Here is a 27,887-nt window from a genome sequence, read left to right as displayed (position 1 = left end):
TGGTCGTTTTCCCCCTCCAAGTGTCGACGGCATCGCCATCCATGAAGGAGTCACACTCCGGAGCCGGTTGCCGGGTGTTTGCGCCTGCCACCACAATCCTTGAAACAATTTGATGGATGTAGATATAAAATTTGTCTTGATTGGCCAAGGTATGAAAAATATACAAAAAATTCAAAACAAAAGGGTGTTTTCTGTAAATTTGAAGCAAACATGATTTAAGTTTGTTCAAATTTGAAAAATAGTATAGCAACATAATCCTTTCAAGATTCTGATAAAAAACCATATAAAATTTGTCAAAATCGATCCAAGTATCAATTACTTATGATTTTAACAAACTATAAGGACCTATATGAAAAAGTACATGAGGTCACATTTCTAACATACTCAAAAACAAAAATAACTGTATATTCATAATCTATGGAAAATTCTACCCCAAGTAGATGTATAATTTGTGTATGTTTAAGTTTAGATAAGTTAGATTTAAATTATTCAAATTTTAACTTTTAAAAACATAAAAATAATTTAAAAAAACAAATGATATCTATGCCTACGGCATAGCCGTAGGCATAGTTCTTGGCTAGGGGCTACCAGGAGGTGCCACGTGGCGAGGCTATGCCTACGGCCTTGCCGTAGGCATAGATGGAAAACTATGCCTACGGCTTTGCCGTCGGCATAGCTCTGCCACGTGGCAGCTCCTAATAAAAAAAACAGATGATATTTATGCCGACGGCCGCCGTCCGGGCCGTCGGCATAGATTTGACGGTGTCAGCCCGCCGTCTGTCCCTGGGCCACGAGGGCCACCTCTATGCCGACGGCCTAACTATGCCTACGGCTGTCGTAGACATAGATCGATATATGCCGACGGCCTTACTATGCCTACGGCTGCCGTAGGCATAAATGGAGCTATGCCGACGGCTTTTCTGCGCCGACGGTATTCCCCAGGCCGTCGGCATAGCTCCATCTATGCCTACGGCAGCCGTCGGCATAGATAAGGCCGTAGGCATATAACATTATTCCGGTAGTGAGTCGTCTGTTCACAGCCACATTGAGCCCTCCAACATTTTAAGGTGCCACCAACCAAGAGATCAAACATCCAGCATGAGTAAGTTGTTTCCGCGTCACGGCTACAAAGAATAGAACCTGCATCAAGCAACATTATCAATTTTGGCTACTCATGAGGGAGGGGGCAGAGGAAAACATCTGCAAGTTCAAACAGCGCTAGGGAAACAGTAAAGCATGTAGAACACTGTAGTACCAAGATTACAAGTCATGGGCAACATTTGATTTCTAGTAATACTTCCTCAATATGATTAGTAGCAAGTTGAGATTTACTGAACCCACACAATGGGAACATGAGTTCATATCTGAAGATTGATTTAGTCATTGTGTTTTCTCAAATGCAGACTCCAGCTCGTGACTGATGCAACAATACATCAGAAGTATATCAAAGAAATGATATAAAATTGTCTGATATAATGAAGTGTATTGTGATAGCACATCAGCACAATAAACTATGAAGTGTGCAGATCCAGGAGGAGTGTCTCATAGCTCCAAGAGAAAAGGCGAATAAGGTCAAACTAGGCAATATAGTCACATTATTCAAGGTTCTAGTTGTATTGTGCATAGAAATGGATTTTCTTTACCGCTGCAGAGAATATCGATCCATGGCTTGCAAACAAAATAATAGACACATAATAACAGAGGGTGTCATATCACCTCTTCTACCAACAAAGTGTATCAGCAGATGTAAGAGCAGAGTCATCTCAACTGTTGTTCAACAGTTCAGCTTGATCTTTTCCACCACCAATGGTAATTCCTATGAGAAAAATGAGTCAATAAACTAGTGACAGTCGTGGGTAAGAAAACAACTGATAAAAAGGTGGAGACACTTAAATGAAGCGATTGTTATATATCTCACCTTGCACAAAATACGAGCTTTTGCTACAAGGAAGAATTAAGAAATGACATGTATTGCAAGATTTAAATAATTAATGAAGACGGTGTACACCATCTACCTCAAAACGAAGAATACGGTATTCAGTAGTTTACTGGACTAGGAAGCGTTTTTAGAATTGTTTTGGTGTAAACCCATTCATTGTTACAAGTCCAGCAAAAGAATGGTGCATAATATCTGATGAAGTTTAGTATGCAGGCATACCAGAGTGAATAACTTTTCCTACACTTCAGAATCAAGAATGCAGGCCAGAGAATCAAGAAACTGAGCAAGCACTCTAAATCCCAAGTTCCCAACATAACACAAAGCTCAAGCAAATGAGAAGGAAACATCTAGAGATGTACAAGCCCAAACTCTAGCAATAAACATATAATGCTCAGTTGCTCACTGTTTAGATCTAAATGTACAGCCCAACTGAACAACAAGAAATTGATTTATCCCCTGTACAAATAAACTAGTTCATTAATATTAGTTATGATACAAGCAAATGGCTGGATGTGGGTCTGGATGAAGAGTAAAAATGTGAAGTACATACAAGTAAAAATGCCAGGGCTTCACATACATCTTTTAGTTGTGAAAGGGTTATTTTCACAGTGAGGAGGATGCGGGAATCAATAATCAGTAGAGTGCAGAGTATTAACGGTTCATCACATAATAAGCACTTCTTTCACAAGAAATTCCAGGAAAACTTGTCATCTATAAATGTACTATGGCTCATATATTTGAAAGCAACTTCAAGGCAGATACATTTGGAATAGTGAAGTGAACTCTGCGACATTGGAAGTAATTAATGGTGGTACCTGGAGCGTAGAAACTTGAGTAAGGAAAAATGTATCTGCAGATGCGTTTGCCTGACACCTCCACCTCCTTGACCTTCATGGACTTGAGATGGATCATGTAGATGCTAGGATACACATCAATGAAGATCACATCAGCATCTTCCGCATAGCCAAATGCCTCCGCTCGAATATCTTGAACCATATACCCTGCCACTACTTCGTGGGGAAGAATCTTTTTGAGATCAATGACCCTTGGTGTGTCCATGTCACTACCCCGTCAAGGCTCACCACCTTTGACCACAGATTCAGATTGAATCGTTCCACTGCGGCTAAACCAAGGCACCCATCCTCTGTCGGCATGATGATGATCTGATCATAGCCATATGGCACCTCCTCAACTAAATCCAACCTATGCTTATCCAAATCAAACTCAATGATGCTGTCATTATCCAACAGGAAGTAGATTGTGTTTCCAACCAGAGCCGTCGGCTTTGCCTGAACTAATGCATACGGTATAACAATGGAAGTGATCTCACCCCAGAAACCGGTCTCGGACGAGAAGACGCATGCGGAGGTGATGAAATTGGACTGATGACTGAACACGAACGCCACGAGAAACGGGCAGGAATGGCAGTCGCCGTGGTCGGTGTGGCCAGCCGCGCACAGAACTGCGGCATTGTACTCGAAGCACCCATGAGAGGCCTGCGCGGGGAACGGCAGGTAGCGCTCGTCGCCGGTCACGAGGTCCCAGACGAGCAGCGTCCTAGTGCGGCAGCTCCAAAAGAGGGCGCGACCGTGCCGGCAGTCGTAGGCCCACCAGTCATCGGGGGACATCGAAGCAGTGGAGAGCGCGAAGCCGCCGGAGGTGGGGACGAAGAAGGGAGGCCCTTTCTGGTTGAGGAAGCCGAGCACGGGAGGCGTGCCGCCGTGGAAATCGCGGAAGCGGCGGAGGAAGCGGGCGTCGTGGACGAGGCCGCGCCAGTGCTTGGAGACGAAGGAGGCGCGGAAGAGGTGGAGCGGCTCCGGCGGGAGGCGGAGCAGGATCTCCCGGAGGAGATCGTCCGGGGGAAGCGGCACGGCGGCGGCCGCCGGCGAGCTCCTCCGTGCCTCCATGGGGTTCGGGGTTGGGGGAAAGTGGGTGTGTGTCAGCTTTGGGCTTTGGGAAAACATAATAACTGGGCCGTAGTTTTTTCGTTTCTTTTTGGGCCGTCATTGTAGTTACACCGAAGAGCTCTGCGAATGTATTTTTACGTTAAAATCCCCGAACGATTTATGCGATTTATGCTACTCCACTACACCTGCTATTGGACGAGATCAGGCATTCTAGAACAAACCCCTCTTTTATACTCCCTCCGCCCGGAAATACTTGTCGGAGAAATGGATGTATCTAGACGTATTTTAGTTTTAGATACCTTCAGTTTTATCCATTTATACGACAAGTAATTCCAGACGGAGGGAATATGTACAATAAAAAGGTTTCGTTTAGTATACTGTGTGTTAATTATTCTTTTCCTATCAATGAACTATTCGTTATTTTCCTTCCACCCCTCATCAAAAAGATAAAAAAGAAAAACACTTCCGAAGCATCATCATCACGTTGGCCAAACAATTGACCAATCTCAAAAGCATAATTTTCCTATTTTCAAATTAAGTTGTGAACAAATATTAAAAACCATGAAAAGTTTTTGAGTATCTCCAAATATTTTTGAAACTTTTGGTTTTTTGGAAAAAACATTGTTTTAAATTTATGAATTTAAGGGAGGGGGGGGGAGACAAATAAATAGAAAGGAAAAAAACGACCCCTCCCCCCTCCCTGAAAATCCAAGAAAGAATGAAACTACGAAAATTTAAAAAATTAACAACGCTGCACTGGGGTGGCTACACATGGGTCGGCCCATACCCCTGCTCCCCTATGCGAATGTCCGACTATTTACCACAACTAGCGGCAAATAGGGAATTCGTCGATTTACTTCCTATAGAATGTGACAATTAGGAAATCAAGTTTTTTACTCTCTCTCATGTCCGGTTGTAGATGCTATTAAAGATGGGCCCAGACTCTAATTCAGCTAATAAAAGACTGAAACCACTACTGGGAAAAGGCTTATACGTGAACTCCAATGAGTGACGGGCGAGGCGTGGCACCCGCCACATCTATTTTGAAATGTTTGCACAGGCATGTAATAAGTTTCGACCGCCACTACTAGCTTAACGTCAGTGGCGGGCGCTCTGCCTTGCCCACCATAGGTAAAATCTTTAACAGTTTTTTTTAAATAACTCACTTGTGGCGGGCACTGGCGGGTGCCCGTTTGATGCATCCATTTTGTATCACGTTTTCCTATTGATATTTATTGCAATTTGGACTGTTATTTCACTTTATGATACAATTTTTATGTCTTTCTCTTTTTTTTTGTAAGTTTCACATGAAGAGGGAGATTGTTGGCAGCTGGAATTCTAGACCGGAAAGGGCTATATCGGAGACACATATTCTGCACAACTTCATATGACCTGAAAATTGACGGAGAATTAGTTTTGAATATATAAAAATTATTGGCGAAAGAAACATCAACAACGGACCCACCAGACAGCCACCAGCTAGGGGGCGTGCCCCCTAGACTTCTGGTCAGCTAATAAAAGTCTGAAACCGTCATGTGGTCACAATTCTGAACCCTGGAGAACATCCGCAAGTTCATCTCAAGCTAGAACTTAGGTTTACTGTGAGAAAAATTGCATCACTACCACTTGGAGGATAGCAGCTGCCATGCTCCCAAGCCATCACACTATCATAGTTAAACTGTATGCATAACATAGTGTTAGACCAAAAGAACAAAAAACATATTGTGACAATCTTTTTAGTGACATGTATGCACACAAGTCATAGGAACCTCTGAAGAAAACCTTAAGTCTTGTCGAAAAGGGGAAACCTAATGTATCGTTTCAACACGAATTATTAAAGGCACAAATGGACAACCAAAAAGTAATTAAACTTGAACATGCTCTTCTCATCAACAACATTTCACACAGGATGAAGTACATTTTTCCAAGCATCGTTACAGTTGGTCAACATCTATAGAGATCACTGAACACAACATCACACGGCACGATTAATTCCTGACATGTTCAAACAACTGATTTGCAAGATCTGCAAGTTCAAACATCACCAGGGAAATAGTTTCTGCCAGTTAAACTTGTTCTCTGATCTCTTTGCACATCTCAACACAGAGAGAATAAGTAGAACACTGTACTACCAAGATTACCAGTCATGGGCAACATTTGGTTTCTAGTGATGCTTTTGGCTCAAGGTGATTAGTAGCAAGATGAGATTATTCAACCCACACAATGACAGCATGAGTTCATATCTGAAGATTGAACTAAGACCTTCATGTCATTGTGTTTTCTCAAATGCAAAGAATCCAGATGGTGGCTGATGCAACTATACAACAATAGGAAATCGAAGAAATGATATAAAATAGTCTGACCTGATAAAATGCATCATTGGAGAACATCATCATAATGAACAATGAGCTGTGCAGATCCATGAGGAGTGTTTCACAGGTCCAACAGAAAAGGCAAATAAGATCAAATTAGGCAAAATAGTCACATTATCCAACGCTCTAGCTATATTGTGCGCAGCACTGCATTTTCTGTACCACTGCAAAGAATATTATTGATCCAGAAGAAATCTCTATCTAAGCACGTCTTCTACTTCCGTTCGTTCGAGAGAAGCAAAACAATGGGCATGTAGTAAAAGATAATGTCACATCACCTCTTCAACCAACAATTCGCGGTAGCAGATATGAAAGCACAATCATCTCAAATGTTGTTCAACAGTTCAGCTTGATCATCTCCAGCACCAATGGCGATTCCTCTGAGAAGAATGAGTTGATATGACAAATCAGCAGCAGAAGGATGTGGGTATCAATAATCTGCATAGTGCAGTGTATGAAGGGCCCATCATTCAAAATGTCATCTGTAATGCACTATATATGGCTCATACATTTGAAAGCATCTACAAAGCAAATACACTTTGGAAGGTTAAGTGAACTTTGTGATAGCAGAATAATGGCAGTAGTACCTGCAGGAGTATAGAAACTTGTGTAAGGAAAAAAATATCTGTAGACAAAGGCGTAGCCAGGTTGGAGACACGCCCCAGGCCAACAGCCTAGCTACAGTACTAAACAGTGTCGAATAGTGTTCCTGATGCTACAGTCAACGAACAGAGAAGCTGCCACGCCCCAGGCCATGGCCCTGGTAGCCTGGGGCCTGGCTACGCCACTGTCTGTAGAGCCCCATCGCTGACGCCTTCTCGATCTGCATGGACTTGAAATGGATCCTGTAGATGCTAGGATGCATATCAATGAAGATCACATCAGCATCTTCAGCATAGCCAACCAGCTTCATTGGAACTATATGTGCCGCAGCTACTACTTCTGTTGCAAGAAGTCTATCCTTGACCACAGATAGAGCTTGAATTCGTCAAGTCCCTCAGTGCTAGCTACCCTTGACCATAGATAGATAGCTTGAATTCGTCAAGTCCGGAGAAACCAAGAAGTCTTTCTTCTATTTTGACAATGATAGTCTGCTCGTAACTACTCCCTCCGTCTCATAATATAAGAACGTTTTTTTACACTAGTATAGTATGAAAAACGCTCTTATATCATGGGAAGTGTCAAAAATATGGGAGCAACTATTAACGAGGGCTCCTTCAGGAGGCTCGTAACGACCAAGGCCACTTAGCGCGCTCTCAGTCATTCGCCACGTGTCGCGCTCTGGGCGCTCCCTCCGGATTTTGTTTTTTTTTTATTTTTTCCCACGTGTTTTCGGCTTTTTAAACGGGTTTTTTCGACGTTTTGGTTTTCCACCGGTCTTCCTAGCTTTTCGACCAAAAAAAATTAAACATGTATTCTTTTTTTTTCGCGAGTCATGGTTTTGTTTCCGCGAGAGGAACGGCCGTGCCTCTCGGAAACGAAAAAAAACGCATTTTTTCCTTTTGCGAGAGTAACGGTTTTACTTCTGCGAGAGGCACGGTTGTGCTTTCGCGAGAGTCACGGTCGTGCCTCTCGGAAACGAAAAAAAACGCGTTTTTGTTTTTTTTTCTTTCGCGAGACTCACGGTTTTGCTTCCCGCGAGAGGCACGGTTGTGCTTTCGCGAGAGTCACGGCCGTGCCACCTTGAAAACGAAAAAAACGCGTTTTTTGTTTTTTTTTTGCTTTCACGAGAGTCACGGTTTTGCTTCCGCGAGAGGCACAGTTGTGATTTCGTCAGAGGCATGGGCGTGCCTCTTTCGGAAAGGAAAAAAACCCGCGCCCCCGGTTCGGTTTTTTCGTCCGGTTTTTTTCGTCCAGTTATTTTGTGAAAAAAAAGTTCGTCAAAACCTATCAACATGGGATATAGTTTTGAAGATCTCGACGCGAGGATTCCAACGGCGAAAGCGGTTCGAGATTTGGACGCACAGTTTAAGAGGCAAAACGTTTTGAATAAACGGATCTACGAAAAAAAAAAGAAAACTCTCAGGTAGCGACAAGTGACGCACATGCAGCGCGCCACTTGTCGCAACCTGAGAAAGTTGGAGTGATCTTTGCAACGAGTACTCCTTAAATAGTGATTTCGTATAAATGCTCTTATATTATAAGACGGAGGGAGTATATGAAATATCCTACTCGACGCTCACTGCGGCAAACTGCCCCCGCTTCGCACAGGGGTGAGCGCGGAGCGATGCTTTTTGGGCCGGCCCACTTACGAACTTCCCACTCCGGTTTTGTGAACCTTGTAGTTGGTTCCATGAACCATTTTTTATTAGTTTTTCACGTTTCTATTTTTTTTTGTTTTCGTTTTCTTTTTATTATTTCTTTTTTTCTTGTCTTTTTCAGAACATATTTGCAGTTTTACAAAATGTTTAGGATTTTCTTTTTTATTTCTTTTTCTTTACTTCTCTTTTTTCAAAAAATATCGAATTTTTAAGTTTTGTTCGTGTTTCAAAAAAAATGGTCAGTTTTTGAAAAAATGTTCTCAAAAATCAATAAATGTTCTCTCTACACAAAAAAGTTCAAAACTTTCGAAATTTAGAAAATGCACCAGATATCAACTTTTGGTTCACATATTCAAAAAATATTCGCTCTTCCAAATTTGTCCGGGATTTTTCAAAATTGTTCTCTGTTTCAAAATTTGGTCTCAAGATTCAAAAAATGTTCATGCTTTACAAAATTGTTCGTGCTGCCAAATTTGTTCGGGATTTTTCCAAATTGTTCTCAAGATTCAAAAAATATTTGTGCTTTAAAAATAGTTCGCGCTTCCAAATTTGTTCTCAAGATTCAAAAATCATTCGTGCTTTAAAAAATTGTTCTCAAATTCCAAAAATGTTCATGTTTTCGTAAAATGTTTGGGAAATTTAAAATTTGTTCGTTTTCATAGAATTTCTTCGCATTTTTAGAAAAAAAAAGTACGTTCAAAAAATTACTCAAATTTTGGAACAAAAAGTTGGGATTTCGTCAAAACGTGTTTGCAATTTTAAAAATGTTCAGAATTTAGGACTTTCAAAAGCTAATCTGTTCAAAATGTTCACTACTTTATTTTTTTGTTTTTTGAAATTTGAAAATAAATGTCAGTTGTTAAATTTTGTATCGTATTTTTGAAACTGTGCTCGTTTGTAAAAATAATTAACAATTTCGAAGGAAGGTTTGAAAAAAAATATAAAAGTTGTCCAGATTCTTCGTTGGTATTAGTTCTTATACTTGGATGCTTCACATTTTAGCACCAACAGTTAATAGGTTAACTGGTTAGCTCGTCTCCTACGCAACATGGAGGTCTAGAGTTCTGAACAAGGAAACAGCCACGCTCGCTGTATTGGGCCGGCCCAGTCGGGGCTTTCATGCGTGCGTCACGTCACTATTTGACGCAGAATGCGTCCAATAGGAGTACCCCGAGTATATGGCCAGGGCCGTCCATGGGCCTGTGCCAGCAGTGCGGCCGCATAGGGCCCCCAAATTTCAGTGGCCCCCAGTTTTGGGCCTTGTTATATTTCTTAGTAGGCTATTTCGTTGGGTGTGATCGCTCAAACTTCTCCCGAACTTTTTTCTTTGCCGATCAGGGCCTTCTCCCGATATTTCTTTAGGTCGCAGCTTTGTTTCCAATCTTCTAGAGTCCCCCCGATTTGATCGTATCTGCTTGCCGGCGGCGCGAACGCAAGGAGCAGTAGCCAGTAGGGCAAGGGCCAGGCGGCATAATTCGCTCCACGAATTCGAGCAGAAATCAGCGGTAACCAGGACTAGCAGGGGGCAACACCATCAAGGAAAGAATAAGAAAGCCGATGGCTGCGCGCAAGGCTAAGGCAGTATATAATTAGTAAACCTATTTGGCGGAACATATTTTTGTATGATATATTTTCCTAATATTGTATGAAATAACACATATTTCAAGTTATATACTTTAGGCAAGTACTCCCTCTGTGAACAAATATAAGAGTGTTTAAATCCTACCTTTTGCGGGTTATGAGAGCTTTAGCTCCTACCTTTTATTTTCAAATTTTAGGGCCTCATTTGCATTTCGCACCGGGGCCCCGGATTTCTGGAGACGGCCCTGTATATGGCATCTCCTCAATTAGATCCAAGCTACTATGCTTAATTAAACACAATAATTCTACTCTTACCCAAGAGGTAGAGTGTGTTTCCAACCAAAGCTGTCGGCTTCAACTGAACTAATGGATATGGCACTTGAAAAGAAAGTGATCTCACTCCAGACGCCGATCTCGGACGAGTAAGTACTTCACGAGCTCGGGCGCCCACCAAACCGTGCTACAATCGTCTACTGCGACAAAGTCTCCACCGTGCATCTGTGTATGCATGTAGGACATGCCGTTGTGATGTGACTGTTGTCAGACACCACTGTACTTGTATTTATACCGTGCTCTGCATATGAATAGAATCATCGGAGATTACTTCGTCCTTTGTTTTAAACTCTGTAGTTGTATTACTAGTAGCTGGTGATGAATCAAAAGCTCAAGATAGAGGACTAGGGAAAATATAATGAAGCTTCCGTTTACTCATGGTCCAAACAGGTGTGGGATGCATGTATTTCTGAAGCTGAAACGCTGGCAGCTTAGTCTTAAGACATGAACCCAAACGCTGAACGTCCGGCTAAAAGCCTGAGTTCATATATATAAACAAAAGGGCTGTGGTACAGCGCGGCGTCCCGAGCGCGTTGTGTTGCTTCCGTCATGATTTCCGCGTTCTGCACACTTTGCCAGCGAAAAGCATGTATACTCATCTGAAGCTAGAATTCAAATTTGCAGGAGAGAAACTGCATATATACTTCCCAGGTATAGGCGTATAGCAGCTGCCATATTGCCATGCCATCACACTAGCAGAGTTCAACTTTGTGCATTACACAACATTGCGATGGTACAGGAAAAGGAAAAGAACAAATTGTGACAATTTTTAGCATGGGATCATAGAGCTCACAAAGCCATAGGAATCTCTGAAAAAAACCCTAACATATTGGTTCAGCACGAATGTGCTACAGAGCATTATTAAAGCCACAAATCAACAACCAGAGGCCAATGAAACTCGAACAGTCTATTGTCATCAGCAATATTTCATGGGATGATGTACATTTTACCAACCACCGTTGCAGTTGGTCAACATCATGCGATTAATTCCTCACGTTTTGCAAGTGAGCGACACATTTCTCAAGGAGTAGCAGTTCGTTTACAGCAACATTCACCGCTCGACGGAAATAACCTGCACAGCAGCAATCTCATCAGCGGAGCCGATTTAGCTACTCACAATCACGAGGGGCAAAAATACAGAGAAAATGATATCTGTTCAAACTGCACTAGCAAAACAGTTTCTACCAGTTAAACTTGTTCTCTCGTCTCTTTGCACATCTCAGCAGAGAGAGAACAAGTAGTACACTGTACTAGCAAGATTACCAGTCATGGGCAACGTTTGATTTCTAGTAATATTGAAACACTTTTGGCTTGAGAGCATGTGTTCATATCTGAAGATTGAACTGAAACCTTCCGGTCATTGTGTTTTCTAAAATGCAAAGACTCCAGCTTGTGAAAGATGCAACTATACAACAAAAGGATATCAAAGAAATGATATAAAATTGTTTGATATGATAAACTGCATTATGGTAGCACATCGGCATAATGAACTATGAACTGTACAGATCGAGGAGTGTTTCCCAGCTCCAGGAGAAAAAGCGAATAAGGTCAAAGTAGGTGATATAGTCACATTATTCAAGGTTCCAGATGTATTGTGCATCGCACTGGATCTTTTTTACCACTTCAGAGAATATTGATCCAGTGGTTGCAAACAAAACAATAGATAATAGTAACAGAGGATGTCATATTACCTCTTAAACCAACAAAGCGTATCAGCAGATGTAACAGCACAATCATCTCAACTGTTGTTCAGCAGTGCAACTTGATCATTTGTACCACCAATGGCAATTCCTATGAGAAGAATATAAGTCAATAACAATTGAAAAACATGGACAAGAAAATAACTGATAAGAGGTGGTGAAACATAAATGAAACACTTATTATATATCTCACCTTGCAGAAAATACTAGCTTTTGCTACAAATAGTCAAGGAACAATTAAGAAAGAGTATTCAGTGATTTACTTAACCAAGAAGCATTTTAGAATTTGTTTTGGTGTGGGCCCATTCGTAATTTATATCTATGTTTTGTATGCACATGAGAGCGAAAGAATACCAGAATGAACGCATATTTTCTACAGTTTAGAACAAAGAATGCAGACCAGAGAAACAAGAAACTAAGTAACCACCCTAAATTCCAACATAGCTTGAAGCTCGAGCAATTGACAAGGCAATATCCAGAGTCCAGACATTAGAGTCCAGTTGCTTAAACTGAACGAGAAAAGAGTTCAGCATTGACTCGCTAATTGGTTATTGTTCTATTATGCAACACAAACAAAATGCAGACTATTGGTCACTTTGGTTCCTTAATTTATTAACTCTCGTGATTCAGTGAGATTATATTATCCAATATACCACAACAGAACAACATGGAAGAACAATTATAAACCGGTGCCAGGAGGATATAACTATATTGTTCCTCAAGTGGATGCTTACTGGTAAGCAAATTACTTTTTAATGGTGCCACTTGACTAAATGTACAAGCCCAAACTCTACCAATAAACATAATGATCACTGTTTAGATTTAGATATGTAGCCCAATTGAACATCAAATAATTGATTATGAATAATGATACCAGCAAATGGCAGGATATGAGTCTGGATGAAGAGTAAATATGTGAAACACATGCAAGTAACAATGCCAGGACTTCCTCCTATACATCTTCTAGTTGTGAAAGGGTTATTTTTCGCTCTCGTGTAGTTGCGTAAGTGACTTGTTAGTAACTTGGTGCAAATCCTACTAGAACGAGCAGCAGCTGGAGGAGGATTCAGAGTATTATTTGCTCATCATTTAGTTAGTATTTCTTTCAAAAAAAGCTCCATGAAAAGTTGTCATTTGTAAATGAACTATGGCTGGCTCATATATTTTAAAGCATCTACAAGGCAGATACAATTGAAAGATTAAAGTGAACTCTGAGTTGGAAGATTAAAGTGAACTCTGCGACACTGTAAATACTGGCGATACCTGGAGCGTAGAAACTTGTGTAAGGAAAAACATATTGTCTGCCGATCCGTTCTTTCGACACCTCCTCGATCTTCATGGCCTTGAGATGGATCATGTAGATGCTAGGATACACATCGATGAAGATCACATCCGCATCTACCGCACAGCCAACTGCATGCGCTCCAATACCTCCAGCCATACACACCGACACTGCTTCAGGTGCAAGAATTTTTTCGAGCTCAATGACCCTTAGATGTGTCCATGTCACCACCCCGTCAGTGCTCGCCACCTTTGACCACAGATTAAGATTGAAATTGAATCGTTCCACTCCAGCTAAACCAAGGCATCCATCCTCTGTCGGCATGATGAGAATCTGATCATAGGTACATGGCACCTCCTCAACTAAACCCAAGGTATGCTTATCCAAAACGAACTCAATGATGCTATTGTTATCCAGCAGGGAGTATATTTTGTTTCCGACCAGAGCCATGGGCTTTGGCAGAACTAATGCATCTGGTATAACAATCGAAGTGATCTCACCCCAGACACCGGTCTCAGACGAGAAGACGCATGCGGAGGTGATGAAATCGTTGTCGTCACTGAACACGGACACCACGAGAAACAGGCAAGAATGGCAGTCGTGGTGGTCGGTGTGGCCAGCCGCGCACAGAACCGCGCCATTGTAGTGAGAACAGGACTGCTCGGGGAGCGGCAGGTGCTGCTTGTCGCCGGTCACGAGGTCCCAGACGAGCAGCGTCCTGGTGCGGCAGCTCTCAATGAGGGTGCGGCCGTGGCGGCAGTCGAGGGCCCACCAATCATCCCGAGACATGGTGGCCATGGAGAGCGTGAAGCCGCCGGAGGTGGGGACGAAGAAGGGAGGCCCTTTCTGGTTGAAGAAGCCGAGCACGGGAGGCGTGCCGCCGTGGAAATCACGGAAGCGACGGAGGAAGCGGGCCTCATGGACAAGGCTGCGCCAGTGCTTGCAGACGAAGGAGGCGCTGAAGAGGTAGATCGGCTCTGGCGGGAGGCGCATGAATATCTCCCGGAGGAGATCGTCCGGGGGAAGCGACCCGACATCGGCCGCCGGCGAGCTCGTCCGTGCCTCCATGAGTTCGGGGGTGGAGTTCGGGGGTTTGGGGGAAAGTGGGTGTGTGTCGGCTTTGGGCTTTGAGAGAATGAACAAATTAACTAGGCCCTAGTTTAGGTTAGGGCGAGTACTAGGCAACATCCAACTCCGGCCCACCGGGGCGGAAGGAATCTGCGACCATGGGCAGCGGAAGAAGTGCGCGTGGGCGCCGAGGTTGGAGGTAGGGACCTGCGCGGGATTGGGGCTAGCCGGCGGCGGGATTTGAAGGAGGAAGGCGAGGAGCGTGGCCACCACCGTGCGTGGATGCGGTTGAGAGAGAAAGAGAGAAGGGGATCTGGAGGAAGAAGGTAGATGAAGAAAGAAGATAAGTTGGGGCAGGGAGGTGCGTGAGATGTATGATGCACCTCGATCACGTGGCTCGCGCGTGACCGGGCGAAGTTTCCGCTGGTCGGCCAGGCACAAAGTGTTTCCCTTAAGTTAGACCCCCTTCCACCCTTTGTCAAAAAGAAAAACAGAAAGCGCTTCCAAAGCATCATCACATTGAGAAAACATTGACCAATATGAAAGCATCCTCCCATTGACCATCAATTTAATAGGAAATCGACTCTAAAGTTGGTGGCAGGTGTGAGTGGTGTCATCCTTTCCTCAGCAACCTTCATTAATCTTCTCTTAACATAGGTAAATAGATAAACAAAATATGAATTATATAACACAATATATATAGTAACAAACTATTTTTGAATATAAATTTACTAATATGACTTATAGCTTGCAAAATGTCAAAAACCTTTAGGCAAACACCCGATTAATCATACTGTCCTAGGACCTCAGGCCCAATCACAATGCATAAATACCACACACTATACAAACCCATGTACCTTCTAGACACTCATGGCTAAGTGCAAGAAAACTCAACTCATATATCATAAAGTCAGCATAAGAAAACACCAATTACAGATACATCATTCAATGTGGAGTGTCTGATATTCTAGGCTCCTCTTTAACCTTGCGATTTTGGAAAGAATGTTGTGATCTTCCACTTCACAGAAATGGCGTCACCGCTTGCATTTTTACTCTAACGCTAGTGCACATTCTTACCATAATTGAAAGGCATCAAGAGACTACCATGTCACCGGAGAAGAGGAAAGGTTCTCAGGGAAAATAGTAGCTTTAAGTAAATACTACAAAAACTTATAAATACTAAATGTAAAAGTTTACAGATGTAATCGTTTCAATCATTTATGGATACTGCATATTCATATAAAAATCTCCCTAAAAAGGCAAACTCAATACTTTCTAAAAATTTAGTCATTAAAACTTGTGTTCTGCCTTCTACATAGGTTGCAATGGTGCTTTTTGTAGTGAAAACAAAATGCAAGAATTAACATGTGACTAGACCTAGCAAAGAGGAAAGGTTCTCTGGACAAACTTTAACTTGAAAATAAATATTAAAAACTTCATAAAGAATTTAAAAAATTACAAATGTATTTTATTGAATCATTTATATGGGTATTCATAGATTTTTTCTCCAAAAAAACTAAATACTTCCCTAAATTTTCAAACATTAAAACTTGAGTTCTACATAGGTCGTGATGGTGCTCTTCTTAATGAAAAAAAATGCAAGAATTACCATGTGACTAGAGTTAGCAGAGAGGATTGGTTCCCAGGACAAATTTAAACTAAAAATAAAATTTAAAAACTTCCAAAAATGTAAAAATTACACATGTATTTTCTTGAATCATTTATATGGGTATTCATAGATTTTCACCATCGACAAAAAAAAATTCAATACTTCCCTAAATTTTCAAACATTAAAACTTGAGATACACAGGTCGCAATAATGATCTTGTTTTTGTGAAAAAAAATGCAATCCCATGCATGCTACCTAAACATTTTGCATGTCTATTTTTTTTCCTGATTATTTTTCACATTTAGAAAACTTCTTTTTCGCTGCTCAAGCTCATTTGCGATGTATGCGGGTTGGCGCACAAGATTGGGTGGAAAGATGTCCTCACTTGATCCATTGATGTTTCTCTACTGACATATAGCTATCCCAATAGTAGATGGAAATGTCTCTCAAAAAAAAATAGTAGATGGAAATGCTTTTCCGAAACGAAATTGCCAGTCAGTGGTAGGTCCGGTTCAGCCACTGAAGACTGAACTATTGTAACAATGCCAGCCAGCACCTTGAAGATGACCCATACTCTAAATCCGACTGAAACGTATAAAAGGCAATCAAAGGGTTCACAAGTCTCTGAACCCTCAAGAGTCTGTTTTGTAGTATCAACGAAAGCATCCGCATCTGAAGCTAGAATTCTATTTTGCTGGAGAAGTTGGGTCACCACTTAGCCTGGAATGGAAAGATAGCAAGTGCCATACTGTCATGGCATCACATCAACGCAATAGGAATTCCAGAGTTGCACCTTACGACTGTCGTCCTCCCTGGACCAGCCCCCCCGCCGTACGTGGCCGCGTGAACAGCAGCTTCAGCGACGTCCCGAACCACACAGTCATGGGCCACATGTGCCGCCTCTCACTATGCACATGAAACATATATACTCATTTCTCTCTCAACTATTTGCATGTAATGTGGAAGCTGAACATTGAGTTCCATCTATGCAGTATCAGTAATGGAAGAAGTAGCAGTGTGTAGTATGTTCTGTCTACTGCGACAATGCTGCCAGTCCCTTGAAGGTGAACGCAAACTCTAAATCAAACTAAAACTTATTGTTCTCTCTCTCAAAAAACAAAAAACACATCAAGTGGTTTACAAGTCTGAACCCTCAAAAATATCTGAAGAGTTGGCTTTCTGCAGATAGCAATATATCAGCCAGAGCATCACATTAACGCATTACAGAACTTAGAGTAACAGACATGCCCTCAAGAAAGCAAGGCCAGACATCACACTACGATCAGCAGCATACGGGTTCAGCACAAGACGTGCCACGTAGCATTACTAACGGCAAAAATGGAGACACCAAAGGCCAAACAAATTCATCTTCTACAGATTTTCTAACAAAGTATGACGTTTATTTTTGCGACCACCAGTGCAGTTGGTTAACACCAAAAATATCACTATGGATAATATCCCGTGATTAATTCGACATGTTTGCGAGTTAACATCACATTGCTTCACCAGGCAAAAGGTTGAAGAACCTGCATAAAGTTCTTTTTACGTCATAGGTACCTGAATAGCATGCAATCTCATCAGCAGAGGCAATTCCAACTTCTCGTAGGGGCCAGTAGTCAGAGCAAACAATATCTGCAAGTTCAAACGGTAATAGGAGAATATTTTCACCGCTAACAAACGCTGTCATGGAGGCTAGTACTTCGGAAGCTCGGGCGCCCACACTTGACTACTGCGACAACATCTACACCGTGCAACTGTGGATGCATGATTTCTGAAGCTGAAACGCCCTTCACCTTAGTCTTAAGACATGAACCCAGACGCTGAACGTCCGGCTAAAAGCTTGAGTTCATATATAAAAAAACTGTGGTACAGCGCAACGGCCCAAGCGCGTTGCGTTGCTTCCGTCACGATTTTCGCGTTCTGCGCACTTTGCCAGCGAAAAGCATGTATACTCATCTGAAGCTAGAATTCAAATTTGCAGGAGAGAAACTGCATATATACTCCCCAGGTATAGCAGCTGCCATACTTCCATGCCATCACACTAGCAGACTTCAACTTTGTGCATTACGAAACATTCGATGGTACCCCAGAAAAGAAAAGAACAAACTATAACAATTTTTAGCGGGGGATCAAAGAGCTCACAAAGCCATAGGAATTTCAGGAGAAAAATCGAACATATTGGTTCAGCACGAATGTTCTGCAGTACAGAGCATTATTAAAGCCACAAATGGACAACCAAAGCCAACCAAACTCGAACAGGCTCTTGTCCTCAGCAATATTTCACAGGATGATGTACATTTTACCAACCACCGTTGCAGTTGTTCAACGTTTTGCGCGATTAATTCCTCACGTTTTGCAAGCGAGCAACACATTTCTCAAGGAGTAGTACTTCATTTACAGCTACATTCACCGCTCGACGGAAACCTGCACAGCAGCAATCTCATCAGCGGAGCTAACTTTGGCTACTCACAATCACGAGGGGCAAAAATACAGAGAAAACTATATCTCTTCAAACTGCACTAGCAAAACAGTTTCTACCAGTTAAACTTGTTCTCTCGTCTCTTTGCACATCTCAGCAGAGAGAGAACAAGTAGGACACTGTACTAGCAAGATTACCAGTCATGGGCAACGTTTGATTTCTAGTAATATTGAAACACTTTTGGCTTGAGAGCATGTGTTCATATCTGAAGATTGAACTGAAACCTTCCAGTCATTGTGTTTTCTAAAATGCAACGACTCCAGCTTGTGACAGATGCAACTATACAACAAAAGGATATCAAAGAAATGATATAAAATTGTTTGATATGATAAACTGCATTGTGGTAGCACATCGGCATAATGAACTATGAACTGTACAGATCGAGGAGTGTTTCCCAGCTCCAGGAGAAAAAGCGAATAAGGTCAAAGTAGGTGACATAGTCACATTATTCAAGGTTCCAGATGTATTGTGCATAGCACTGGATTTTTTTACACCACTGCAAAGAATATTGATCCAGTGGTTGCAAACAAAACAATGGATAATAGTAACATAGGATGTGATATCACCTCTTAAACCAACAAAGCATATCAGCAGATGTAACAGCACGATCATCTCAACTGTTGTTCAGCAGTTCAACTTGATCATTTGTACCACCAATGGCAATTCCTATGAGAAGAATATAAGTCAATAACAATTGAAAAACATGGACAAGAAAATAACTGATAAGAGGTGGTGAAACATAAATGAAACACTTATTATGTATCTCACCTTGCAGAAAATACTAGCTTTTGCTACAAGTAGTCAAGGAACAATTAAGAAAGAGTATCCAGTGATTTACTTAACCAAGAAGCATTTTTAGAATTTGTTTTGGTGTGGCCCATTCGTAATTTATATCTATGCTTTGTATGCACATGAGAGCGAAAGAATACCAGAATGAACGCATATTTTCTACAGTTTAGAACAAAGAATGCAGACAAGAGAAACAAGAAACTAAGTAACCACCCTAAATTCCAACATAGCTTGAAGCTCGAGCAATTGACAAGGCAATATCCAGAGTCCAGACATTAGAGTCCAGTTGCTTAAACTGAACGAGAAAAGAGTTCAGCATTGACTCGCTAATTGGTTATTGTTCTATTATGCAACACAAACAAAATGCAGACTATTGGTCACTTTGGTTCCTTAATTTATCAACTCTCGTGATTCAGTGAGATTATATTATCCAATATACCACAACAGAACAACATGGAAGAACAATTATAAACCGGTGCCAGGAGGATATAACTATATTGTTCCTCAAGTGTATGCTTACTGGTAAGCAAATTACTTTTTAATGGTGCCACTTGACTAAATGTACAAGCCCAAACTCTACCAATAAACATAATGATCACTGTTTACATTTAGATATGTAGCCCAATTGAACATCAAATAATTGATTATGAATAATGAAACAAGCAAATGGCAGGATATGAGTCTGGATGAAGAGTAAATATGTGAAACACATGCAAGTAACAATGCCAGGACTTCCTCCTATACATCTTCTAGTTGTGAAAGGGTTATTTTTCGCTCTCGTGTAGTTGCGTAAGTGACTTGTTAGTAACTTGGTGCAAATCCTACTAGAACGAGCAGCAGCTGGAGGAGGATTCAGAGTATTATTTGCTCATCATTTAGTTAGTATTTCTTTCAAAAAAAGCTCCATGAAAACTTGTCATTTGTAAATGAACTATGGCTGGCTCATATATTTTAAAGCATCTACAAGGCAGATACAATTGAAAGACTAAAGTGAACTCTGAATTGGAAGATTAAAGTGAACTATGCGACACTGTAAATACTGGCGATACCTGGAGCGTAGAAACTTGTGTAAGGAAACACATATTGTCTGCCGATTCGTTCTTTCGACACCTCCTCGATCTTCATGGACTTGAGATGGATCATGTAGATGCTAGGATACACATCGATGAAGATCACATCCGCATCTACCGCACAGCCAACTGCATGCGCTCCAATACCTCCAGCCATACACACTGACACTGCTTCAGGCGCAAGAATTTTTTCGAGTTGAATGACCCTTAGATGTGTCCATGTCACCACCCCGTCAGTGCTCGCCACCTTTGACCACAGATTAAGATTGAAATTGAATCGTTCCACTCCAGCTAAACCAAGGCATCCATCCTCTGTCGGCATGATGAGAATCTGATCATAGGTACATGGCACCTCCTCAACTAAACCCAAGGTATGATTATCCAAAACGAACTCAATGATGCTATTGTTATCCAACAGGAAGTAGATTTTGTTTCCGACCAGAGCCATGGGCTTTGGCAGAACTAATGCATCTGGTATAACAATCGAAGTGATCTCACCCCAGACACCGGTCTCAGACGAGAAGACGCATGCGGAGGTGATGAAATCGTTGTCGTCACTGAACACGAACACCACGAGAAACGGGCAAGAATGGCAGTCGTGGTGGTCGGCGTGGCCAGCCGTGCACAGAACCGCACCATTGTAGTGAGAACAGGACTGCTCGGGGAGCGGCAGGTGCTGCTTGTCGCCGGTCATGAGGTCCCAGACGAGCAGCGTCCCGGTGCGGCAGCTCTCAATGAGGGCGCGGCCGTGGCGGCAGTCGAGGGCCCACCAATCATCTCGAGACATGGTGGCCGTGGAGAGCGTGAAGCCGCCGGAGGTGGGGACGAAGAAGGGAGGCCCTTTCTGGTTGAAGAAGCCGAGCACGGGAGGCGTGCCGCCGTGGAAATCACAGAAGCGACGAAGGAAGCGGGCCTCATGGACAAGGCCGCGCCAGTGCTTGCAGACGAAGGAGGCGCCGAAGAGGTAGATCGGCTCTGGCGGGAGGCGCAGGAATATCTCCCGGAGGAGATCGTCCGGGGGAAGCGGCGCGGCATCGGCCGCCGGCGAGCTCATCCGTGCCTCCATGGAGTTCGGGGGTTTGGGGGAAAGTGGGTGTGTGTCGGCTTTGGGCTTTGAGAGAACGAACAAAATAACTAGGCCCTAGTTTAGGTTAGGGCGAGTACTAGGCGACATCCAACTCCGGCCCGCCGGGGCGGAAGTAATCTGCAGCCATGGGCAGCGGAAGAGGTGCGCATGGGCGCCGAGGTTGGAGGTAGGGACCTGCGCGGGATTGGGGCTAGCCGGCGACGGGATTTGAAGGAGGAAGGCGAGGAGCGTGGCCACCACCGTGCGTGGTTGCGGTTGAGAGAGAAAGAGAGAAGGGGATCTGGAGGAAGAAGGTAGATGAAGAAAGAAGATAAGTTGGGGCAGGGAGGTGCGTGAGATGTATGATGCACCTCGATCACGTGGCTCACGCGTGACCGGGCGAAGTTTCTGCTGGTCGGCCAGGCACAAAGTGTTTCCCTTAAGTTAGACCCCCTTCCACCCTTTGTCAAAAAGAAAAATGGAAAGCGCTTCCAAAGCGTCATCACATTGAGAAAACATTGACCAATATGAAAGCATCCTCCCATTGACCATCAATTTAATATGAAATCGACTCTAAAGTTGGTGGCAGGTGTGAGTGGTGTCATCCTTTCCTGAGCAACCTTCATTAACCTTCTTTTAACATAGGTAAATAGATAAACAAAATATGAATTATATAACACAATATATATAGTAACAAACTATTTTTGAATATAAATTTACTAATATGACTTATAGCTTGCAAAATGTCAAAAACCTTTAGGCAAACACCCGATTAATCATACTGTCCTAGGACCTCAGGCCCAATCACAATGCATAAATACCACACACTATACAAACCCATGTACCTTCTAGACACTCATGGCTAAGTGCAAGAAAACTCAACTCATATATCATAAAGTTAGCATAAGAAAACACCAATTACAGATACAACATTCAATGTGGAGTGTCTGATATTCCAGGGTCCTCTTTAACCTTGCGATTTTGGAAAGAATGTTGTGATCTTCCACTTCACAGAAATGGCGTCACCGCTTGCATTTTTACTCTAACGCTAGTGCACATTCTTACCATAATTGAAAGGCATCAAGAGACTACCATGTCACCAGAGAAGAGGAAAGGTTCTCAGGGAAAATAGTAACTTCAAGTAAATACTACAAAAACTTATAAATACTAAACGTAAAAGTTTACAGATGTAATCGTTTCAATTATTTATGGATACTGCATATTCATATAAAAATCTCCCTAAAAAAGCAAACTCAATACTTTCTAAAATTTTAGTCATTAAAACTTGTGTTCTACATAGGTTGCAATGGTGCTTTTTGTAGTGAAAACAAAATGCAAGAATTAACATGTGACTAGACCTAGCAAAGAGGAAAGGTTCTCTGGACAAACTTTAACTTGAAAATAAATATTAAAAACTTCATAAAAACTTTAAAAAATTACAAATGTATTTTGTTGAATCATTTATATGGGTATTCATAGATTTTTTTTCTCCAAAAAAACTAAATACTTCCTTAATATCTCAAACATTAAAACTTGCGTTCTACATAGGTCGTGATGGTGCTCTTTTTAATGAAAAAAAATGCAAGAATTACCATGTGACTAGAGATAGCAGAGAGGATTGGTTTACGGGACAAATTTAAACTAAAAATAAAATTTAAAAACTTCCAAAAATGTAAAAATTACACATGTATTTTCTTAAATCATTTATATGGGTATTCATAGATTTTCTCCATCGATAAAAAAAAACTCAATACTTCCCTAAATTTTCAAACATTAAAACTTGAGATACACAGGTCGCAATAATGATCTTTTTTTTGTGAAAAAATGCAATCCCATGCATGCTAGCTAAATATTTTTCATGTCTACTTTTTTGATTTTTTTTCCTGATTATTTTTCACATTTAGAAAATTTCTTTTTCGCTGCTCAAGCTCATTTGCGACATATGCGGGTTGGCGCACAGGATTGGCTGGAAAGATATCCTCACTTAATCCATCGAAGTTTCTCTACTGACGTAGCTATCCAATAGTAGATGGAAATGCTTTTCTGAAACGAAATTGCCAGTCAGTGGTAGGTCCGGTTCAGCCACTGAACTACTCTAAATCCGACTGAAACGTATAAAAGGCAATCAAAGGGTTCACAAGTCTGAACCCTCAAGAGTCTGTTTTGTAGTATCAACGAAAGCATCCGCATCTGAAGCTAGAATTCTATTTTGCTGGAGAAGATGCGTCACCATTTAGCCTGGAATGGAAAGATAGCAAGTGCCATACTGTCATGGCATCACATCAACGCATTAGGAATTCCAGAGTTGAACCTTACGTTCGTCGTCCTCCCTGGACCAGCCCCACCGCCGTACGTGGCCGCGTGAACAGCAGCTTCAGCGTCGTCACGAACCACGCAGTCACGGGCCGCAGGTGCCGCCTCTCACTATGCACATGAATCATATATACTCATTTAGCTCTCAGTTATTTGCATGTAATGTAGCAGCTGAACTTTGAGTTCCATCTATGCAGTATCTGTAATGGAAGAAGCAACAGTGTGTATTCTGTTCTGTCTACTGCAACAATGCCAGCTAGTACCTTGAAGATGAACGCAAACTCTAATTCTAACAGAAGCTTATTGTTCGTTCTCTCAAAAAAACAGAAAACAAAACCATCAAGTGGTTTACAACTCTGAACCCTCAAAAATATCTGAAGAGTTGGCTTTCTGTTTCTGAAGGTGGGTGCAGCCATTACTTTCCCATCTGCAGATAGAATATCAGTCAGAGCATCATATTAACGCATTACAGAACCTAGTGTAACAGACATGCCCTCAAGAAAGCAAGGACAAGCAGCAGACCGGTTCAGCACAACAAGGCCAAAATTATCAGTCACTTGTTCCTCGATTGATTAATTCTCATGTGTAGTGTTTACATTAGCCGCTACCACAACAAGGCCAAACAAAAACAGAACAACTATAAATTGCTACTGGGAAACAGCTATATTGTCCTTCAAGTCATTGTAAGGGCATGGTAAACAATGCACCTTTTAAACGATGACACATTCACTGAATTTGCAAGCTTCCTGGCTATTTAGATATAAATATTGTATGGCCCAAGAGAACACCAAGAAATTGCCATCACCATAGTACAAATAAACTAGTCCATCATTAATTATGGTAAGAAAATTGTAGGATTTGGGTCCGGATTCAAAAACATGTGAAACACTTGCAATTAAGAATAATGACATGGCTTCCTATACGTCTTTTGAGTTGCGAAAGATTATCAGAGTTAATTTTTCACTCGTGCACGAGCGATTTGTTCGTGAAGTTGGAACAACAATGACTAGCTCGATAAGGAAACCACATTAACAATCAGAATATGATAATCGCATGAGCCAAAAGGATGCAGAAATGGACATTAGTAGAGTATGGATGGTTAGAGTTCATCATTTAATAATCAGTTCTTTCGGAAGAAGTTTCATGAAAACGTGTCATCTATAGTGAACAATGACTCATTTACTTCAAAAACATGGACATGAGATACTTTAGGAGATTAAACTAAACTATGTAACATAAGAAACCATGGAAATACCTGGAGTGTAGAAACTTGCGTAAGGAAAAACCAATAGGTAGACCCCTTTCTGTGACACCTCCTCAATCTTCATGGACTTGAGATGGATCATGTAAATACAAGGATACACACAAATGAAGATCACACTAGCATCTTCAGCATAGCCAACTGGCGCCACAGGAACTATATGTTGGAAATATGAGCAATTTACCGAATGATTTTATTAACAGAAATACTAGATAAAGCATGACTAATATAGCAGTGATAAAACAAGCCATGCGATTTGAAAAAGATAAGGTAAATAATATCTGCATATATGAGCTAGAACCGATCATCTCTAGAGCAGACAGTAGATCAAGATGCATATATGAAGTAGAGCCTAACATGTGTAGGGCAAATAGTAGAAGAAGGAATTGTTGCAGGACTTCTAACAGGAAAGATAAGAACACGTACTGGACAGCAGCCGGAGCAGAGGCACTGGACTTGGGGTCGGTGTCCTCCATGTCGTCGAGGAGGTTGTCGACGTCGGGGAAGTAGTCGTCGGAGACTAGGGCGTCCGTGACAAAGAAGTCAGTAGTCGCGCAGTGCTCAGGAACTTGTGCCGAGAGGAGGAAGAGATTCTGGTGCGTCTCTCTGAGAGGAGCGACCTCCCTTTTATGGGCGCAAGAGAAGGAGGCGAGAGGTTGCGCCAGGAGCTGAAAAGAACGCGGGAGACGAAACGAACAGCCAGCAGCCAAAGAGGCGCGCCGTTCGGATTCAATGTCCACTACAGAAAAATGTTTCAGCTTCCGAGTGACCTTTCGTATACCCTAGTGCGTGGCAAAATTTAGACATCGGCTCGGCTCATTCCCGCAACCCGCGCCGCGCCGCGCCGCGTCGTGACGAGGCGTGGCGTGGCGTGGCGAGGCGGGCGGCGAAGGAGGAGCGCGCGTGGATGTCCCTCTTGTTCTCATGCTCATACAAGTAGGGAAAGAACCTCCCTTATAAGGAGGTCCAACTCCCACTCAACTAGCAATGTGGGACTAAACATTAGTAGTATCCCTTGCCTTGCACAAATGGGCTAAGTGGGCCTCTAGGATTTATTTAGGAATTTCTGAAATAGTTATTGGGCTGTCCTAAAATAGATAAAATTCCAGCAATCCCCCACCAGATCCCAGAGGCTCACAAAATTTGCCTTTGGTTCCAAAACACTGTTTTATATACCGGTACTGCAGTGGAGACTGATAAGTTGAACTTCCACCTAGAACTCTATGCTACACTAGTAAGCAACTTGAACAGTGGACTGGGCCTTGAACTGCAAGTTTTCTGTGAATCTAGCTTCACATAAAGTCTTGACCGATACGTGGCTACCGTGGGTCTTCCCCGCGGGTGGAGCTTATGCGTCATACTCCGAGACCTTTCATGAGTTTACTAGAGAGAATCCTACTCTCATAGATTGCGACGTTTAACAATCAGACTCATATAGGTGCGTTCTTCAAAAGATGTTCTGAAGGACAACATCTCTGCTTCAAAGAGCCACTTAGAACACATTAAGATATACATCAACCTGCCATGCAGATTAGAAGAGTATTGCATCTTCATGGAGTGGTATTTTTAACAATAAGGATACTCTCCTCCCAGTTGACCAACAGCTTGTCTTCCACATCTAATTCACGAGATCTCCGATCACAAAGAATAGGTTACCACTGTGAACAACTCATATTGTGGGTCTCATACCCATCTCCCTCGATGCATTATCTATCACATTACGTGATAGACCCTTAGTAAAAGGATCTGCCAGATTTTTAGACGTTTGGATATAATCCAATGCAATAACTCCGGAGTTTTTCATTTTTCTGACAGACTTTAACCTTCTCTGAACGTGTCTTGATGACTTCATGTTATCCTTTGAGCTGCTCACTTTAGTGATCACAGTTTGATTGTCACAGTTCATAAGGATACCCGGTACAGGTTTCTCAATTACCGACAAGTCATTCAAGAGCCGACGAAGCCAATCTGCTTCGACCGTAGCTGTATCTAGTGCTGTGAGTTCTGCTTCCATTGTTGACTTCGTTAAGATGGTCTGCTTGCAAGACTTCCAAGAAACAGCGCCACCTCCATGAGTGAATACATATCCGCTCATGGCCTTTATCTCATCAGCATCTGAGATCCAGTTTGAGTCACTATACCCTTCAAGCACCTTTGGATGCCCGGTGTAGTGAATTCCATAATTTGCAGTGCCTTTCAAATAATGCAAAACTCTCTCTAGAGCTTTCCAATGCACATCTCCTGGTTTTGAGACAAACCGGCTCAGTTTGCTAACAGCAAAAGAGATGTCAGGTCTTGTAGCACTGGCTAAGTACATAAGGGAACCAATGATCTGTGAATATTTCAATTGGTCTCTAGCAATTCTCCGATTCTTTCGAAGCAACACACTAGCATCATATGCTGTTGGAGATGGCTTGCAGTCACTGTAGCCAAAGCGACTCAAGATCTTTTCCACATAGTGGGATTGAAGCAATGTAATCCCACCATCATCGTCTCTCAGCAACTTGATGTTCAGAATGACATCAGCCACTCCTAAATCCTTTATCTCAAAACAGCGAGATAGGAAATCCTTGACCTCCTTAATAACATTCAGATTTGTTCCGAAAATCAGTATGTCATCAACATACAAGCAAAGCATAACTCCCTCGCCCCCACCATGGCGATAGTACACACATTTGTCAGCTTCATTCACAACAAAGCCTGTAGCTGTTAAAGTTCTTTCGAACTTCTCATGCCACTGTTTGGGTGCTTGCTTGAGTCCATACAAAGACTTCAGCAACTTGCACACTTTCCCTTCCTGACCATCTATTACAAACCCATCTGGTTGTTCCATATAAATTTCCTCATCCAACTCTCC

General features: G+C 42.1%; 3 protein-coding genes across 4 annotated transcripts; all 3 read right to left on the bottom strand.

Moving 5' to 3' along the window:
* Positions 1-929: 929 nt before the first annotated feature.
* LOC123117656 (uncharacterized) lies at positions 930-3,851 on the bottom strand. The gene is made up of 3 exons (XM_044538372.1): positions 2,755-3,851; positions 1,717-1,816; positions 930-1,140 (listed from the first exon to the last, which is right to left on the bottom strand). The coding sequence occupies exon 1, from the start codon at positions 3,844-3,846 to the stop codon at positions 2,947-2,949; it is 900 nt and encodes a 299-aa protein (XP_044394307.1). The 5' UTR covers positions 3,847-3,851; the 3' UTR covers positions 930-1,140; positions 1,717-1,816; positions 2,755-2,946.
* Positions 3,852-11,071: 7,220 nt separating this feature from the next.
* LOC123117655 (uncharacterized) lies at positions 11,072-14,748 on the bottom strand. Its single transcript, XM_044538371.1, has 3 exons — positions 13,357-14,748; positions 12,085-12,184; positions 11,072-11,465 (listed from the first exon to the last, which is right to left on the bottom strand). Exons 1-2 carry the CDS (start codon positions 14,441-14,443, stop codon positions 12,132-12,134), a joined length of 1,140 nt encoding a protein of 379 aa, XP_044394306.1. The 5' UTR covers positions 14,444-14,748; the 3' UTR covers positions 11,072-11,465; positions 12,085-12,131.
* Positions 14,749-18,094: 3,346 nt separating this feature from the next.
* On the bottom strand, positions 18,095-21,788 carry LOC123117654 (uncharacterized). Of its 2 annotated transcripts, XM_044538369.1 has the most exons (3): positions 20,370-21,782; positions 19,098-19,197; positions 18,206-18,476 (listed from the first exon to the last, which is right to left on the bottom strand). In XM_044538369.1, the coding sequence occupies exons 1-2, from the start codon at positions 21,454-21,456 to the stop codon at positions 19,145-19,147; spliced, it is 1,140 nt and encodes a 379-aa protein (XP_044394304.1). In that variant the 5' UTR covers positions 21,457-21,782; the 3' UTR covers positions 18,206-18,476; positions 19,098-19,144. The 2 variants fall into 2 exon arrangements, with proteins under 2 accessions (XP_044394305.1, XP_044394304.1); XM_044538370.1 differs by having other exon boundaries at positions 18,095-19,197; positions 20,370-21,788.
* Positions 21,789-27,887: the final 6,099 nt, after the last annotated feature.

The sequence above is a fragment of the Triticum aestivum genome, chromosome 5B, assembly GCF_018294505.1.
Source record: "Triticum aestivum cultivar Chinese Spring chromosome 5B, IWGSC CS RefSeq v2.1, whole genome shotgun sequence".
Lineage (NCBI taxonomy): Eukaryota > Viridiplantae > Streptophyta > Magnoliopsida > Poales > Poaceae > Triticum > Triticum aestivum.
This window is presented reverse-complemented; position numbering and strand designations above follow the sequence as displayed.

What these genes read in the sequence shown, in the direction of transcription:
- LOC123117656 (XM_044538372.1), bottom strand. Translation starts at nt 3,846, where the DNA reads ATGGAGGCACGGAGGAGCTCGCCGGCGGCCGCCGCCGTGCCGCTTCCC.
- LOC123117655 (XM_044538371.1), bottom strand. Translation starts at nt 14,443, where the DNA reads ATGGAGGCACGGACGAGCTCGCCGGCGGCCGATGTCGGGTCGCTTCCC. An exon ending in CACAAGTTTCTACGCTCCAG is followed by an intron (nt 12,185 to 13,356) that starts GTATCGCCAGTA and finishes TTCTTCTCATAG; the next exon opens with GAATTGCCATTGGTGGTACA.
- LOC123117654 (XM_044538370.1), bottom strand. Translation starts at nt 21,456, where the DNA reads ATGGAGGCACGGATGAGCTCGCCGGCGGCCGATGCCGCGCCGCTTCCC. An exon ending in CACAAGTTTCTACGCTCCAG is followed by an intron (nt 19,198 to 20,369) that starts GTATCGCCAGTA and finishes TTCTTCTCATAG; the next exon opens with GAATTGCCATTGGTGGTACA.